This window comes from Cricetulus griseus, chromosome 3 (assembly GCF_003668045.3).
Source record: "Cricetulus griseus strain 17A/GY chromosome 3, alternate assembly CriGri-PICRH-1.0, whole genome shotgun sequence".
Taxonomy (NCBI): Eukaryota; Metazoa; Chordata; class Mammalia; order Rodentia; family Cricetidae; genus Cricetulus; species Cricetulus griseus.
Genome location: NC_048596.1, coordinates 251,601,605 through 251,619,240, shown reverse-complemented (window position 1 = coordinate 251,619,240; position 17,636 = coordinate 251,601,605). Strand labels below are relative to the sequence as shown.

Sequence of the window (17,636 nt, the reverse complement as noted above, 5' to 3'; positions counted from 1 at the left end):
ACGTTACCCCTTTAACACACACTTGCCGTTTGACGTGCAGTGTAATGATGGTGACATGTCTCTGTGTGGGGAGTCTCTATCTAAAACACAGGCCTTGAGTGTAAGTTTTCAGGGAATGAACAGTTGTTCTTTCATGTAATCAGTAATTGTTGATGAACGCCTTCAACTGATACTTACACAATTTTCTTAATTAAATATGTTGTAATGTAAGGCAGAATGGGAAGAAGGATCACTAAATATGTGGGTCCTTCATCAGCTGTACTTCCCTAATGGTATGTGTTGGATTTGGAGGAAACTAGAGGGACATGTGGCAGTGGCTGACCGCAAACCCATTTCCTTTGTGAGGAGGTGTCACAGGAGCCCGTGACAGCCCTGTACACTGAAGATGAGATGGAGGAGCTCATGTCCAGATGCATCTCTGTCACACTACATTGCTCTTGGCAGGCCCGAGAGTCACTCGTCTTCTCCCTGTGCTGCAGTGTTGCTGCAGATTCCATCAGCCTGCATTTCTCTGCTGGGAAGGAGAGTGGCACGGGCCTGTGCCGAAACTCCCTAAGCTAGATGAGCCACTTCGAGTCGCTGTGATTTTTGATGTTCATTTTCTGTCTTAGGCAGATTTTATTAAGGAAAGGTTGTACAGTACTAATTAGTAATTTCTGAAGTGATTCTTAGTATAAGTAAGTGATCTGAGTTGACACTCTTGAAAAAATGAAGGTGACTGCTGGAAAGGGCCAGAAATTATAGTTGGATCTGAGCAGGACACTTCTCAATTCCCCTCTGGTGCTATAGGGGTGGGAAAAGGCTTGATTTGATGTGTCAGAGACAGTACCTGATTGCCTGGCAAGTGCAAGCTTGGTATTGATTGTAGCTGTCTTTTGGAGGCTCCTGCCTGTGAGGAGGTGATTAATATTCCAGCTGTCAGATACTGTTTAGAAGAGGTGTGCTCTGTATTTCCTCTAGAACTTTGTTGTCAGAATGCGGTGGTTTTCAAAGATATCCTCAGGAACCTCCCATCAGAATAAGAGCTCATTGTCTTTTCAACCTAAAAATACTGGGTCTTAAGGCTTTCTATTATAGTCACTGCACTTAGACTAACTCTGGAGAAGAGAAATGGATGCAGTTGTTTAAACCCAGACAAAACAGTGACTAAGAACTGAGACAGTTTGTGAAATAAAACCCAGTTTTAAACTGGTAGACTATAAATATTAAAAGCAGGAAAAGCATTCTTGGTGTCTTTTTGACCATGACCTCCATTGAGGACTAGGGTAGGCCCTCCTAAGGACTTCAGTTGTCACAATATTAGTGTTACAGTTGCCCTGGCAGATGCTGCTTATCAAATGAAGACAGGGACACCGGCTTACTGACTTCCTCACAGAGCTGCCACCCCAGATACACCCCCCCCCCTCAGGGTCCTGACCCTGAAGTCCAAGTGTGACTTTTCTCCATTGAGGAAAAGTGTCGGGATAAAAACAATGTTTTATGTTGGAGAAACTTAAGTATTTTTTAGTTTTTTTTTTTAAATTTTGATAATTTATGTACATTATAAAACCCTATTTTGAAAGTTTAAATACAGACAGAGGTTTTGAGTACCATGTTTTTCCAGCCTGAACTTGAATGACTGTCCTGCTTCCGAAGCTTTCAGGGCAAAGTACCCAGTGCTCTGAACCATTGCACATGTTAAACTCTTCCCACTGCATAAGGATTGGTCTCTAGGAATGCCTATGAAATAGGTCCAAAATTAGAGTATGTCTTAAGGTTTCCTGGCAGGAAAAGCCTTTGCTTAACCCCCTGCTGGAATTCTCAAATGGACTTTGAAAGGTGGTCTTCAAAGGTGTCTTTTTCTTTGTTCCTAAAATGGCTTGATTTTAACTCTTCAGGGCAGCTGGCTGTCTGGTAAACTGGGGGAAAGGCCATCAGCTTGCTCTAGCATCTTGGGATCTGTACTCTAATTAGGACTTCCAGAAGGACTTCCTAGAATTAGGGCTCAGTGAGGGACATTTAGAAGAGGAGCCAGAACTTATGTAAGCAATGAGTTCTTATAAATAGACACACAGCAGAAGGAAGGAACATTCATACATGGCTCAGGTTGTCTTTGAAGACTTGGAGGGGATACGTCACACCTGAGCATCTTTGTCTCAGTATTTACAGTGGTGTGGGGGTTTAGGCAGTGCAACCAGGAGAAGTGGCTCAGGACATCCAGTGCTCAAGGTTCCAGGTTTAATGCCCAGCACTGGGAACCAACCAACCAACAAAATATTTTAATGATTTCAAACATGTAGCAGATTGTTAAATACTAACTGAAAAAACTAAAAATACTTGTTTCTCTGAGGACCTTAATATATAAAAGGTTCCATTTTCAGCTGAAGCTCATTGAAAAATAGTATCTACAGTTTGATTGTATTTATATAGTATAACTCAACTATGTTTTTATTGATATTTATCTGAAATATAGCAATTATATCTTTATGTGTACATTTTATACATAAACATTTTAAATATTGGGGCTAGTAATGTAATTCTGATATTGTCCTGATGGAAGAGTTGGTTGGTTTCATTGTACTAAATTGCAGTCCCCATTAGGAAACTGTTGGATTCATTCAATTTTTTTAGAACTATAGAAAATATTTCCATACTTAAGAAGGCAGTAAATATATTGTACACATTATTTTAATAAAATTGTACCGTATTTTAAAGTTGTAAGGTGGTTATACACAGGGAAGGGTTCATTGTGGAGTTCATTTCCTGGAGATTGAAGGAAAGTAGTTTTTGTCCTCAGTGTTTGCCGTAGCGTACCCTGAGTGATAGCACTTGGTTTCAAGAGAAGGAAAGAGAAGACACCACTGCAGCAAGTGCAGATAGATTCACGTTGGTCTCCATCTTTTCTCTGCAGCTAAGTCCTCCGTTATTGGAGCATAAGCCATGGGCAGTGTCTGGTTGCCGACTTCTGGGGAGAAGCATTTCACCTGGACAGTTGTTCTTTTCATGTTGTGATAACAATTTGGCTTTAGAAGAGGAAATGTTTAGCGGGGTTTGGTTACTTGCTTTAAATCTGGGATCTCTATAGGGATACACAGGATAAATTGGATGCAGGAGAGGGAAGCATGGGAGAAGTGCTGAGCCCAAAGCAGTCTTCTCCCCAGCCAGGCCAGGGCAAGCATTTCCATTCTCCTTTGTCTTTTGTTCAAAGGAGGACGAGCATCATGAATTGGATTCAGAGTGCCCACATTAGAAATTGTTACTTTTGTCTGAAAGTTGAATAGGTGGGTATATATATAAACAGTTGTATTTGCCAGAATATAGATTGGCACTTTTTAAAACAATTGACTGTAGATTGTGTGTGTGTGTGTGTGTGTGTGTGTGTGTGTGTGTGTGTGTGTATTGATGACTGTCTTAGTTTACTTTTCTGTTGCTGTGATAAAACACTGACAAAAAAGCAGAGTATGGTAGAGGGAAGGGCTTATTGCAGTTTACAAGCTATAGTCCACCATTGAGAAGCAGGTGGGTGGAGCTCAGCAGGGGCAGAAGCAGAAGCAGGAACCATGGAAGCAGGAGCTAAAGCAGAAGCATGGAGGAATGTTGTTTATTGGCTTGCTCAGCTTGCTTTCTTATACCCCCTAAAGCCACCTGCCCAGGGCTTGCATCTCCCACAGTAGCCTGGGTCCTCCCACATCAAACAAGGGATGCTGCACAGACTTGCCTTCAGGCCAAGGTGATGGAGGTGTTTTCTCAGTTGAGGTTCCTCTTCCCAAATAACCCTAACTTGTATTAAGTTGACAAAAAAGTAATGAGCACAATGGCAATTTTACCTTTCAAATAATTAGTACCAGTAATTTAGGCACTGGTCTGCACAGTGAAATGAGGACTGATGTGTGCCATAGGGAACAGCTGGAGCATGTTCTCCATGCAAGGGCACCTTTTCTATGGGGTGCCCTAGCAGCTGGTTCTTGTGGTTTACTGTAGAGCTTGAAGACTTCTTGCAGTAAGAGCCACTTTATGCCTAACTGATCCCATCTTTCTTAATAGAAAGTAAGTTTAACTCTCAACACCACAACACATCAGTTCAAAATGTACACACATTGCTTGGTAATTGTAAAATGGTGACTACTGCAAGTATTTTTATTCTGTATTCTATCATTATTATTTGACTTGCTTAATATGGGCATATTTTTCTCTACATATATCTGTTGTAAAATGTAAAACCTTAATAAAAGCACAAATAATCCTTGTTGGTTACTCCTACACCTACCTGCCTTATTACACACTGCTTAACTGGCCCGTTAGCTGTACGAGTGTCTTGAATGTTCACATTTTTAATTTTGTTTTCAAAATGCATTTCCTTTTCTAAACTGCTGTTTTGAATTGTGGTGAAATACATACCAGGAACAGAGTCCAGAGTCAGACTGGGAAGCTCCACAGTGAGTGAGGTAAACTGTGTGGTGACCTTAACTCCCTTGGGTTAATTTGGATTAAATTATTCCCTTTAAATTGAGGAAATCTCTCTGTTGGAGCTTCAAATATATAGAGTCAGAAGATCAAAGAGAATTTTTATCTGTTGACACAGGTCTAATTCGTGAGGAATTTGTAATTCTGCCTTGATACACCCACCCCCACCCCAGCCTTGGCATTGAAATTCTTCTGTGTGATGCTTGAAAGGAATCCTATCCTGCCTCTGCCTGGAGGCTCCTGGCCCTACATGTTTGGTCAACAAGCAACAGTGGGTGGTCAGGCCACAGTGCAGGACAAGGGCCCGCTGTGCACAGGAAAATGTGTTCAAAGGTGTTTAAGGGTGGTGAGGAAGTAGGCTGCCCTCCTGAGTCTGGGGCCGTGGATCAGTGTTCCCCCCTATTGTAGACTGTGAGAAACGTGCCTCAGGAGGCAGGAGGCATGGAAATACAGTCAGAGTATTCACCTGGCTCCACATCTGCCTGCTGGCATTAAGTACTCCTTTGCCCTTTATGTTGTTATGTATAGAGCATGTTAAACAAATTTTAACCAATATTTGCATTTAAGATAGGAAATCCTTGCTTTAAAATTTGATACATGATAATCAGGATATATGACACATGATAAGGTTTCCTGGAAGCCTTCAAAAGCTTTTTTTTTTTTTTTTTAATAAAGTCTTCTAAAAGTCTGTATCACTGTTATGAAACTGATTGCTAGAAGTTCACACATGAAGTCTTAGTGTCACAAGAGCTCTTTCTGAAACAGATAAAGCTGGAGACCATTTATCTAATAGAAATTCCAGTTTGCACAAATAAAATCAGAAATGTTTCAAATTCACAGAAAATTATGAAAAATGGTGACCTGACTGGGATTGACTGTCTTTAGTGTTCCTGGGAAAATAACATGAGTTGTTACTTTGTGGGGGAGCAGTTCAAGATAGCTTCCACAGATCTCAGTGCAGGGGCTCGCTCATTCATTCATTCATTCATTCATTCATTCATTCATTCATTCATGACATAGTTTGCATCTGTGCTCAATGTGAAGTGGCAAACTTTATGCCTTTAATCAAATAATACTGCTGATCGAGCCCCAGATTGTAGAGCTGGATAGCAAAAATAGTATGCTTTCCATTTTGTTCGTACAAATGATGCAGAATTTCAGGTTGAAACTCTGAATCATAAAATCCTAATTTTAGAGGTACAACAATTGCATTGTTTAAAGCATTAATCTGTGTAGCTCCCAACACAATGTTGTGTTACTGATAGCCATGTGACTTCCTCTTCAGATAAATTCCTGCCCTGGTTCCTTTTGCGGGGTACAATTAGTGAATAAATATAATAGTCTCATATTTGATGATAGGGCTTTTAAAGTTTTCTGTGTGCTGGAGATATAGCTCAGAGGTTAAGTGAAACCAGTCCTCATCTCCAGTACTACAGGTAACCCCCTGACTCAGTTCTACTCAGCAGAAATTATAAGAGTTTGTTTTTTGAGAAAATTTATGTCCAAGAAAACAGTTGCTCAAAAATCATGTTAGTTTAATATTATTTGGAAAGGAACAGGGCCAAACATGGCTTTACAAAACTTTGTTCCCTGTCACCAGCAGAAGGGCCCAGTGTAAACACTCTAATGAGAGCCTAAATTTTTGTGGAAGTGGAGACCTTTCTCCTCAGCTGATTCCCAGTGGCCATGTCTGTGAACTTTCAAAGAAAATAAACAAAGTAGCATCATCTCCAATTGTATGGGCTTTAAAAAGTATTTTAAATTATATATATGTATGTGGGTGTGTATGTGGGTGTGTGCACATATATGCCAATGTCGAGGAGGCCAAAAGAACCCCCTGGAGCTGGTCCCACGTGGGTGCTGGGAACTGAACTTAGGTAGTCTGCAAGAGCAGCAAGCGCACTTGACCACTGAGTCCTCTCTCCAGGCCCAGTTGTGTATACTTTGTATAATGAGCAGATTATTTCAAGCCCATCCTGAGATACTTGTATTACAAGGTGAAAACAATCAAGGGGGGAAAGGGCTCACTTTTTGTTAAGTATTTTAAAGTCTTTAGCTGATTTTATAGTTAAAACAATATGTTTCTCAGCTGGGTGTGGTGGAGCGCACCTTTAATCCCAGCACCTGTACTAAAGAGACAGACGCAGGCTGAGTTAGAAACAGATACACAGAGAAATCCTGTCTTGAAAAACAAAACAAAACAAAAGGTGTTTCTCTTGTTCTTCATTGTCTTATAGGAATATTCACTGTCAAAGTGACTTCATATCTGTGTCATTGAGAAATAAAAAGTATGGAATCCTATAACTGAAGAAATGTCAGATTCTGCAAGGCTTTTTAATTTTCACATGATGTAATTTGTGATAAACGGTTTGTTTTAAATAAATGTTTGAACAAATTTCCTCATGAAAGTGTAACTCTTCTAGTTTCCTGTAACACACTGTGAGACCTTCTGTCAGAGGAAAGAAACTAAACCTTGGGGAGAGAACCTCATTCCTAGGATAGTGCCAATCACTTGTGTGCAGCCCTGCAGCGCCACCTTCTGGTCATTCATCTCACATAGCGCTTACCAAGATGCTCCAGGTGCCTGCCTGTTGGACCTGCTGGGCACATACTGCTTCAGCTGCTTGCTCTGAGCTATTTTTGCTGACAATGCTAATTACTAGTTAAGACAGTCTTTCATGTGTGGCCAACAGAGCACTAATGAAGTGGTTTCTTTTTTCTTTCTTTTTTTTTTTTTTTGGTTTTTCGAGACAGGGTTTCTCTGTGTAGCTCTGGAGCCTATCCTGGCACTCGCTCTGGAGACCAGGCTGGCCTTGAACTCACAGAGATCCACCTGCCTCTGCCTCCCAAGTGCTGGGATTAAAGGCATGCGCCACCAACACCCGGCATGAAGTGGTTTCTGATGAAACAGAATGTAGCTAATAAAGATTCTGTTATTAAAGAAAATGATAAACCAGTCTTTAAGTTTCAAACTTCAAGCCTTGCCTAAACTCCAAATAATATCAAACCATTTAAGTTAAAGTTGTTAAAATATCAGTTACAGAGGAAAAAAAAATTCTGAGGATCCACTTAAGCAATGGTAATTGTAATATTTGTAGAAATGTAGATAGTATATTTTCATGATACCTGGGAATGTTTCCTTCTTAATCACAAATATAAAAGCATTTTGTAAAGTTTTTAATATCCATGTTTGTAAACATTATGAATTTTCAGCCCCTTTATATTTTTCTGGCACATCAGAAAATTCATGTTTTGATATTCTTGAATTCTGTAATTAGGAACAGTGAAGAGTGTGTAAACTACAATGTAAAATGCCATAAATAATGAAAAGTTCCACACAGATTTTCTATTTAATGTGGAAATCACATTATACTTTGTTTTATCCTACCTGTCTTAACTCCTTTTGCTGTTACCGTTACAAAACATTGTACATGGGCAGCTGTCAAAGACAGGTTTACTCCGCTCAGTTAGACCCGCAGTCATGGTGGCGAGGTCTAGGCTTCAGATTCTGTCCACAGGAAGCAGAGAGCAAGGTATGCTTGTGCTCACGAGCATCCTTTACAATTACAGCTCAGAGAACAGTGCTGCCCACATCAGCACGGGTCTTCCATCTCTGTTAACCCAGTCAACATAATCCCTCACCGGTGTGGAGGACACTCGCCTACAAGGCCATTCCAGACCCTGACAGTTAGCAGTCGTCACTCTTAAACTCTACATCATATGCCATTTAAGTTTTTCTTACCTTCTGAATTATAGAAGTCTTGTTTTATATGTAATATATTCCAAAATAGGAGTAAATAGACCGCAGTTAGCAGAGTCATCAGAACATAGTCCTCAAATATTGTATTCCATGTCTAAGGGACATGATTTCCTTCCTGTAAAACCCACTGGTAGAATGTAGCCAGTGGTGATCCACAGTGGCAAGAACCTGTGAAAAGAGGTCCTGTTACTTCTCTGAATAGCAAATAGAGTTATGCTTTGTTGTTATTGGTTTATTTTCAGCCCCCAGTCAGCCAGAATCTAAAATGCTCCAGAACAATGTACGTAGATAGGATGGTATATATATATAGATACTTGTTAGATGTTATTGACTAGCTGTCATCTGTGTTGCTATAAAAATATCACTTGATTCTCATTCAAATATTTAAGTGTTTTTCCTTTAGAACTTAAAAATATCCATATGCCTTTAAATTTAAATTATGAACTGTAAGGAATACAGCTCTTCATGACTAACTTGAAATCAGTCACTCTTTTCCTGAGAGGGTCATCTGTGGAAGCTCCAGTGACATAGGGGATAGAGAGAGAAAATACTCGGTTCTTACCCACAATGAGCCAGCAAGCCAGCTTGGAGGTGGACAGTCCCCAACTGCTCCTGGGCAACGTGAAGGTGGCAGGGTGGAGTGCATCCTGTCTGCTCTCTCAGAGGCAGTGGGGGTGGAAAGTACTTTTAGTTGGGGCAGTAGCTGGTTAAGCAGTAGCTGTGGTAGTTGAATCTTTAAGAATGAAATTTAAATGGATGAAGAGAAGTGATGAGTGGAGCCTGCTGGTGGATAAAATAGGAAATAAGGTAAGAGAGCAGATGAGGCCTCCTTCCCTCCTCGTTCCCCGCCTCAGCCAATACCAAAAAGAGAATAACTCACATTTGTTTGCATTTGTAGCCCAGGCTGGCCTGACCTTACTATGTTGCTAGGGCTGGCATTAAACTGATGTTCCTCCTGCCACTGCCTCCTAAGTACTTCAATGACAGGTGTGGAGTTTCTCCACAGAAGTAGAATGTTCAGCCTCTAGATCATTACCAGCAGGAGGCTAGAAAGTTAAATTTGGTGACTGGCACCAGGAATGAAAATTGGGAATCAAATCTTGTATCCCAAGGAGACAGACAGTGAAAGCAAGTGAGCAAGTATGAGTTGTGCATTTATTTTGTAAATGTGTATGTGTGCGGCAGTATGAGAAACAAAGGTCAGAGGCCAGTAGTTTCCTTTCTAAGCCTGGATCTTGTTTTGCAGAAGTTGACTTCTTAATGCCTATGTTTGTAGTATAGCCACACCTAATTTTGATGCAGTCATGATTTTTAAAATAAACTTATTTGTTCATTTATTTTATATCCTGACCCCAGTTTCCCTCCCTCCACCTCTCCTCTGTCCCGTTTCCCCCCACACCAGTCCACTCCTCTGTTTCTGTTTAATAAAGGACAGGCCTCCCACAGGTATCAACAAAACATGGCATATCAAGTTGCTGCATTCACTTTTAAATTATGCATTAACTCCACCACATTGTCTCTTAGAACTTTGTCTTAAGCTAGAATGGCGAATTGAGTTTTCCACATGTGTCATAATGGAAATGACTTTGTGAATCTGTTTAGGGCTGTACATAGCTCAGGTGGCAGAACTCTTAAATGAAGCCCTAAACTCAATCCTCAGCACCATAAGAAATTAAAAAAAAAAATCAAAAGCTATATGGAGAAATTTTTATTTAAATTCTGTATTTAAAAGAGTGGAAAGGTTGAGCAAGAAATAGCCTTGAAGAAGCAAGCACTGCATTAGATCAAACCACATGGTAATTGGTAACGCCATCTCTCTTCCAGGTAATGCAGGCGCACACAGCCCCATGCTGGACCTGGATAACGATGTTCGTCCCTCAGTGTTGGGCCATCTCAGCCAGACGGCGTCACTGAAGAGGGGGAGCAGCTTTCAGTCTGGTCGTGATGACAGTAGGTTATCACCCCTACCTTCATGTGATCTTTCAGATTTGTACACTTGGAAGGGATGTAGTAAAAAGATGAAAGACTATGATACTCTTGAGTTCCCCCATGCTTCCTTGGGTGGGGCCTGGGACCACACTACTTTGCACAGGACTGGATGACTGAGCAATATTGTGTTAAGTACCAGGGGCCTAGATGACTGAACAACAGTATGTTAAGCACTTGCAGCACTCTGGCACCACAGTCTGTCTGACAGCACTCACTGTCCAGCCGCTGTGTCAGCCTTCTCCATTGCTGTGAACTGGGACAATACAACTTACCCACTAATCTGCTAGCAAAGATTTGGTGAATTAGGCTTTTGGATTCTTTTTACTATTTTAAGATAATTAAGTCATGTTCCCATCATAAAATGCTTTCAGTTACAATACTTACTACTGGATTTAAGAAGCTGAATTTACTCTCTTTTTACTCCTGTTGTGGTTTTTCAAATAATGTTTTATTTGTTTTTAAGTCAGAGAGAAATCAGGGTTCCCTTTTTCTTTGGTGCTACAGAACAGACTATGTGTGGAGCATGTATGAATCTGGGTGACTAGATGTCTGCACTGCTCACTGTATGAATCCAGGTGATTAGATGTCTGCACTGCTTGCTGTATACATGCATGGGTAGAGTGCACAGGTACTTGTCGGACCATTCTGAGCTCTGCCATCTTCAGTGACCATGGGGCTTGGATTCTGTCCCTGTTGCTTTTGTTTATTTCCCAGCAAAGACTACGTGAGGTATGGATACAGGCGAGTGTTCCACAGTTGGAGTGCAGAACAGTGGTCAAAGAGCTACATGGTGCAGTCACAGTGCTTTGAAATGCTGTTCTGGGAAAACATGCTGTGTAACTGCTGTGGTCAGGCAAATCTTTCAGTGCTTCCATTTAAAGAATTTAATTGGGAGCTGGAGAGATTGCTCAGCAGTTAAGAGCCCTTGCTGCTCTTTGCAGATGGCCCAGGTGTGGTTCCCAGAACCCACATGGTGGCTCACAACCATCTGTAACTCCAGTTCCAGGGGCACCAGAGCCCTTCCATGGGCATCAGATACATGCAGCCCAAACACATTCAGATGAATTTTTTTAAAAAAGAATTAATATTAAATTTTTTCAAAGATTTTTCTCATTTTGGACTCATGATACACTCAGATGAGTCTTCTAAAAAAGGATACAAATTAATTTTGTTCAAAGATTTTCTATTTTGGGCACATGACACTTCCTGGCTACAGCTTGTGCATTCCAGGCAACATTGCTGTCTGCCATTTGTAAAATAGTTTGGCATTATCATTTACTTTCAGGGAAAATAACCTTGTTGTTAGATGAAATCTGCTTCTTGGTAGACTTGCCTTTTCTAGAAACTTTGAAGGCAGAGTTTGCTTAGTTATTCAATAGTCCACATAGATCAGGAGAGATATGATAAGCAGACAGATAGTATTTAGGTTCACTAGAGGAACAGATCAAAGTTTACAGTATCCTTAGTTATAAAGAACTACGCCTTTTCCTCATGAAAATGAGTTTAAAACTTTTCTCCACAGTCTAGAAATACTGATAAGCTCAAGCGTGCAGGGTCCCTAAGCTGGCACGAGGAAGTCTCAGTGATTCTGAAGCATATGCAGGTCCTCGATCTCACTTCATGACAATAACAGTTTTAAAAGGCAGTTAATACTGAAGTCCCACAAAGCCCCTAGGGATTTTGTTGTTTTGTCGTGGGGAGCTTGTTTGTTGGTGAGAATATGGCAAAGCTGCTGCTTTCCTGTTTCTTCTGCAAGGGGACAGACACCCTTCTCAGGCAATGCAGGCCTGTCTCACATTCCCAAAGCTGTGCTCTTTGACCCAGTGGTTCTTGGGAGATTTATTCTTTGTGCACATGTGCTAAGTGAGGAGGATTTCTTTTAGTGAAAGCATCAGTTTTAACTAAAACATGGAAGGCAGTCTTAGCTGTTAGAAGGAAGCTTGCTAATCTGAATAATTCCAAATGAAATAGTCTGTAGCTTGGAGAGAAAAGATAGTGCTCTCTGTATGAATATGAAACTGCTGGAACCAGTGGTGGGAAGTAGAGAGTGCCGAACTTTGTTTCAAAATAAAGCAATTACAGGATCTTTGAGAGTAATGAGAACATATTTATATTATATATATATATATATATATATATATATATAAATATTTGTCAAAGAGTTACATGAAACCAGTAACAGTGGCTCATTACCACTGGGCAAGTGGGGGAGGGGCAAGAGTTAGCCTTCCATGTCTGTCATTGAAAGCTTATTTTCTAGCTTATTATCAAGTCAGGATGGTAATGAACATTTTATAATAAACCAGCCACACCCCTCCCCCACTGGAATGTAAACACAGGCACTTTTTGTCTGGTGTTTCTTTATTCTGTCTGCCTTTACTCTTTTTCTGCCTAGTATGGAAGAACCTGTGGTATTATGTGTGCTAGACAAATGTCTGACACTAAGCCACAAGGCAACCCTGCCTAGGGATATCTTATAAAGAAGCCTGGCTTTGGTTATAGAGTAAACAGAACCCTCCTCTGAGGTTGAGTAATGGTTAGGACTAGACCCCAGAGTGTTCCTAGTGGCTGTTGTGTGCTGGCCTGCCTGTGGCTGTAGATATATAGGCAGATGGCACAATGATCTCATAGCTAAAGGTAGGAGAGCCAGGAAATAGCCAGTATTCCTGAATTTCTCTATTTGTTTTCTTCTAATAAATGGGATATAAGTATACTTTTCACCTTATGTTTCTGTCCTGGGATGCTATTCTTTGTGTGATTGCACTTGGATGTATTCCTGGATTCTTGACTGAATTTCCACCACTTAGAGTGTTTACTGATAACTTACAGCAGATTTAGATTTGTCTCTATTCATTGTCAGCAGGCCTTAAGTTGGTATTTTCTTTGTTGGCTTTTATTTATTTTTAAGTGTTTTATTTTTAAGAGTTTTTTCAATTTTATGTGTTTTGCACCATATGCACGCCCAGTGTCCCTGTAGGTCAGAATAGGGTGTCAGATCCCCAGGAACTGGAGTTACAGACAGTTGTGAACCATGTGAGCTTTGGGAATTGAGCGCCAGTCCTCTGCAAGAACAAGTGCTCTCAAACTCGACGTCATCTCTCCAGCCCCCATGTTTGGCTTTTTAAAGAGAAGCTAACCAACCCTAAGGATGAGGGTAGCACTGCCCTTCAAGGTCTTGGCCTCTGCTATACCCCTGCCCTCTGCCTGGCATTGCCAATGTGATGCTGAGAGAAATGGCTCCTCATCAGAAAGAAGGGAAGGGGGCGGATCACTGTGTTCCAGTAGGTCATTCTTCTTGATTTATATATGTATTCATAGTGTTTTATTCTTTTATCCTTTAGCATGGAGGTACAAAACTCCCCACAGAGTGGCATTTGTTGAAAAATTAACCAAGCTTGTGTTAAGTCAACTGCCTAACTTCTGGAAACTCTGGATTTCATATGTTAATGGAAGTCTTTTCAGTGAGGTATGTATGCACTTCTGACTATAGGTGGAGCTCTAGTCAGAAGTGATCTTAAAACTTATGGTTTTCAGGTTCTTTTTTCAAGACTCAGAAGTCTAAGACCTTTATTCATTTTCACATAGTTTTTTAAAACATAATTTTTATGAAAGAAACTCACAAGTAAATAAAAACATCACCCACCAAAATTAGCCCTTTGCACATTTGTGAGGTTAATTAAATACATTATAAATCCCTGTGACCTTAAGCTTGTTATGTGATTGTCTGGAACTTAGTTTTCTTATCTGTAAACAGAGACTACAAGGTTCTCTTGCCTAGTAAGTGGTTCAAAGGATTAAATAAATTAGATATGCATCTAAAGGAAGAGGATTAGACCTTGTTTTAGAGATTCAGAATCCAGTGGAATGTCAATCAACCAGACCAAATTGTGTGGATGTTATTATGTATGACCAAATGATAGACGAGGAACCCTGGAGCTGGGCCACAGATCTGAATTTCCCATTGGTCTGGACCCTGGCTTTGTACATTTTATATGCCTTTACATTCTCAGGTCAACATTTAGTGAGTATCTTTTTAAGATGATGTTTTCAATTTATTCTTTGAGAATTTCACATATGCATACAATGTATTTTGATCATATCCACACCTTTTCTTCCTCTAACACCCTGGTTGCCCACATCAATCCCCTCCCAACTTCATCAAGTAGCTAGCCCTGATAGTCTGTCTCCCACTATCACTCACAGAGCCCAGTTAGTAATGTCTATGCACACGGGAATTGGACATCCACTGGGGTCAGTTGTAATCTAGGGGACATGTCTCCAAAGAAAAATGATTTCTCTCTCCCAGTAACCAACATGTGTCAGTAGCTCCTAGGATAGGGCTGGGGCCTCATGAGCTGTACCCTCTCCTGCTTGAATCTTATGGGCTTGATCTCATGCAGGTCTTGGTGTAGCCATAGCTTACCTGTCCTCTGACTTCATTCATTCTGCATCCTCTTCTGCAGGTGTCCCACTTAGGTCTGAGCACTCAGTCACTTACTCTTGGCACTTTTCCAATTATGAGTCTCTGCTTACTACAGAAAGAAGCTTTCTCTGATCAAGGTTGATAGCAGCACAGTTACTCGCCTGTTTCCTGAGCAATTGGATTCATATTTAGAAAGACTTTACCTATTCCTTTATTTTGAAGCATGCTCCTTCTTTTTCCTCCAGTAGTTTCAGAGTGCTACATTTCATGTTTTGTACAGATGAGATACAAGGATCTAGTTTCATCTGCATGTAGACATTGAATTTTCTCAGTGCTGTTTGTTGAGATGCTGTCCTTTCTCCAATGTGTATATTTATTATCTTTGTCAAAAATCAAGTGGCTATAGGTATGAAGGTTTATATCTGGGCTATCAAAGTATTATTTTCCATTGACCTCCATGTCTGGTTATGTGCCAGAATTCTGCTGCTTTTATACTATGGCTCTACAGTATAGTTTGAAATCAGGTATGCTTTGGCTCTCTGGGATCTTTTTACTTCCATGTGATTTTAAGATTTTGTTTCTCTATTGAAGAATGTCATTGGAATTTTCAAGACTTTTACGAGGAAGGGATGCTAGACTTTTGTCAAGCTATTTCTTCTATCAAGATGACCATGTGATTTCTGTCCTTGAGACCATTATGCAGTTTATAACATTAGTTGATTTATGTTTTTTGGTTTTTCTAGGCAGGGTTTCTCTGTGTAGCTTTGGAGCCTATTCTGGTACTCTCTCTGGAGACCAGGCTGGCCTCGAACTCCCCGCCCAGCACTCTGCCTCCCTAGTGCTGGGATTAAAGGTGTGTGCCACCAGAGCCTGGCGATTTATGTATTTTAATGATCCCCCACACCTCTGGAGTAAAGCCAACTTGTTCATGATAAATAAATGTGTTCTTGAATTGGTTGGGAAGTTTTTTTAAACATAATTTCCTTGTTGATTCTTATTGAATTTCACATCATGTACCCTAATTCCACTTACCTTTTCACTCACCTCCCTGTACCCCCATATCCTCCCTCAGTCCCTGCAGAGCTCCCCCACAGCAATGAACCATTTCACTTCTCTTTCTCTCCCATTCCTCTACCATGTATTTGCTCATTATGATGGGACCTACCTGCCTGGTGCCTCATGGAACTGAGTGGGCCCATGGATGTCTTTCTGTCAGCCAGGGCCTTGAGGGCCCCAGCTGGCCTATGGCTGGCTGAACAGAACAGCCCCTGCCTGAACAGAACTGCATCTGGGGTCTTGGATGTCATCCCATCAGCCAGAGCCATAAGGGCCTAGGCTGGCTATGCCACTGAGAGATCAGCCTGAGCTGAACTGCATGTGGGGTGGTTAGATTTCTTCCCACCAGCCATGGTGGGAAGTATTTTGATGATAATCTTTATGTTGATTTTGTGTTCATCAGGGAGATGGATTTGTAATTTTTTTCATCTTTGTCTGGTTTGCTTATCAGGGTTGAAAGAGTTTGGTAATGTCCTTTCTATTAAGGGATAGCTTGAGAAGTGTTGATGCTAGTCTCATAGCATGGTATAGATCCTTTTAAAATTATTTCATCTTGGTTTAATTTTGATAAGTCACATGCCTCTAGGGATTCATACATTTGTTATAGATTTTCCACGCTAGTAGAGTATTTTTGTTTGTTTGTTTTTTGAGACTGGGTTTCTCAGTGTAGCCCTGGCTGTCCTAGAACTTGATATGTAGAACAGGCTAGGCCAGCTTCTGCCTCCCAGGATCTGGGACTAACAGCATGCACCATCACTGCCTGGCTGACTTGGTTTTGTTGTTTGTTTGGCAATACAACAGATAGCTCTGAAATTTATAAAACTGTTATGTATTACTTAAAAACAATACTAAATTGAGGTATTAGATGAGTGATACCTGCTTATTTCCTAGGTTCATTTGCTTGGAATATGAGTCTCCATCCTTTATCTGAAGGCACTGACTATCTTTTGAGAGGAGGTACATTCCTTGGAGGCAACCAATAGATAATCTTTACTTTTTGATTCAATCTTGTGCTTTCTGAATGGGGAATTGAGACCATCAGTATTCTGAATTTTGATTGAAAGCTGCACTAATTCCCACCATCTTGTTAATCTCGTAGTGCTATGTTTCTTCCCTTCTTCTCTTGCTTATAGTTCTAAGGTGGGCTCGTGCTTTATTGTAGCTTTGTCAGTGGACTTGGTCTGAAGTATCCCTTCAAGTGTCTTCTGTAGAGTTTAGTGTCATAAATTCCTTTATTCTGTTTTTACCATGAAAAGTACTTTTTTATTTTTCCTCCATTATGATAGGTCACTTTATAGTCTATTAATATATATATATATTAATATATATATATATATATATGTCTATATAGACAGTTGTTGAAGCTATCTTGGCTTTTAAAGTTTCAGATTAATAGTCTACTGATATTCTAATGTGTTGCTTTTTCATGTGGCCTGGTGTTCTCTCTTGTTGCTCTCAATATCCTTTTTGGGTTTTTGGTCTGTGTATTTAGTGTTTTTATTATGATCTGATACAAGGAGGTTCTTCTCCTGGTCTTGTCTGTCTGGTAACCTAAATCCCTCCTTTGTCTGGAGTGGCATCTGGGTGTTTTCTATTATGACTATGTCAAGTATCTTTAGATTTGGGCTTTTCAGAATGTCAAGTGTGTCTTTAGATACTCAATAGTACCTTCTTATTAGTCATCTTTGTCCTTGTCAGGTTGCTCAAGCTCCTCCACTTTGCCCTCAAGCCCAGGTTTCTGTCCTCTCCTCTCCTGATTCATTCTATTACTCAAACTCCATAGAAATTTTATATTGAACTTAAATGTTTTTGTTTCAATATTTTAGTTTTTCTCTGTTGAATTTCTCCTTTATGTCATATATCACACTCCTTATATTTTTTTTTCAGCTATTTGCTTGTGTCTTTGAACATACCTGAAATCATTATTTTGAGTTCTCTGTCTGGGATTTCATTTGATTTACTCTT

At 40.3% G+C, this 17,636-nt stretch overlaps 1 protein-coding gene across 5 annotated transcripts in view; it reads left to right on the top strand.

Annotated features, from left to right (window-relative positions):
- Exoc2 (exocyst complex component 2) overlaps nt 1-17,636 on the top strand; it is a 139,419-nt gene that overhangs the window by 49,784 nt on the left and 71,999 nt on the right. For all 5 annotated transcript variants that reach the window (XR_004769370.1, XR_003484105.2, XM_027409294.2 and 2 more), the window contains exons 11-12: nt 10,028-10,153; nt 13,534-13,658. Coding sequence is in view for 3 of the 5 variants with exons in the window: in XM_027409294.2 (XP_027265095.1) it covers nt 10,028-10,153; nt 13,534-13,658 (251 nt within the window). In the remaining 2 variants the exon portion in view is untranslated. The remainder of the gene's footprint in view (nt 1-10,027; nt 10,154-13,533; nt 13,659-17,636) is intronic.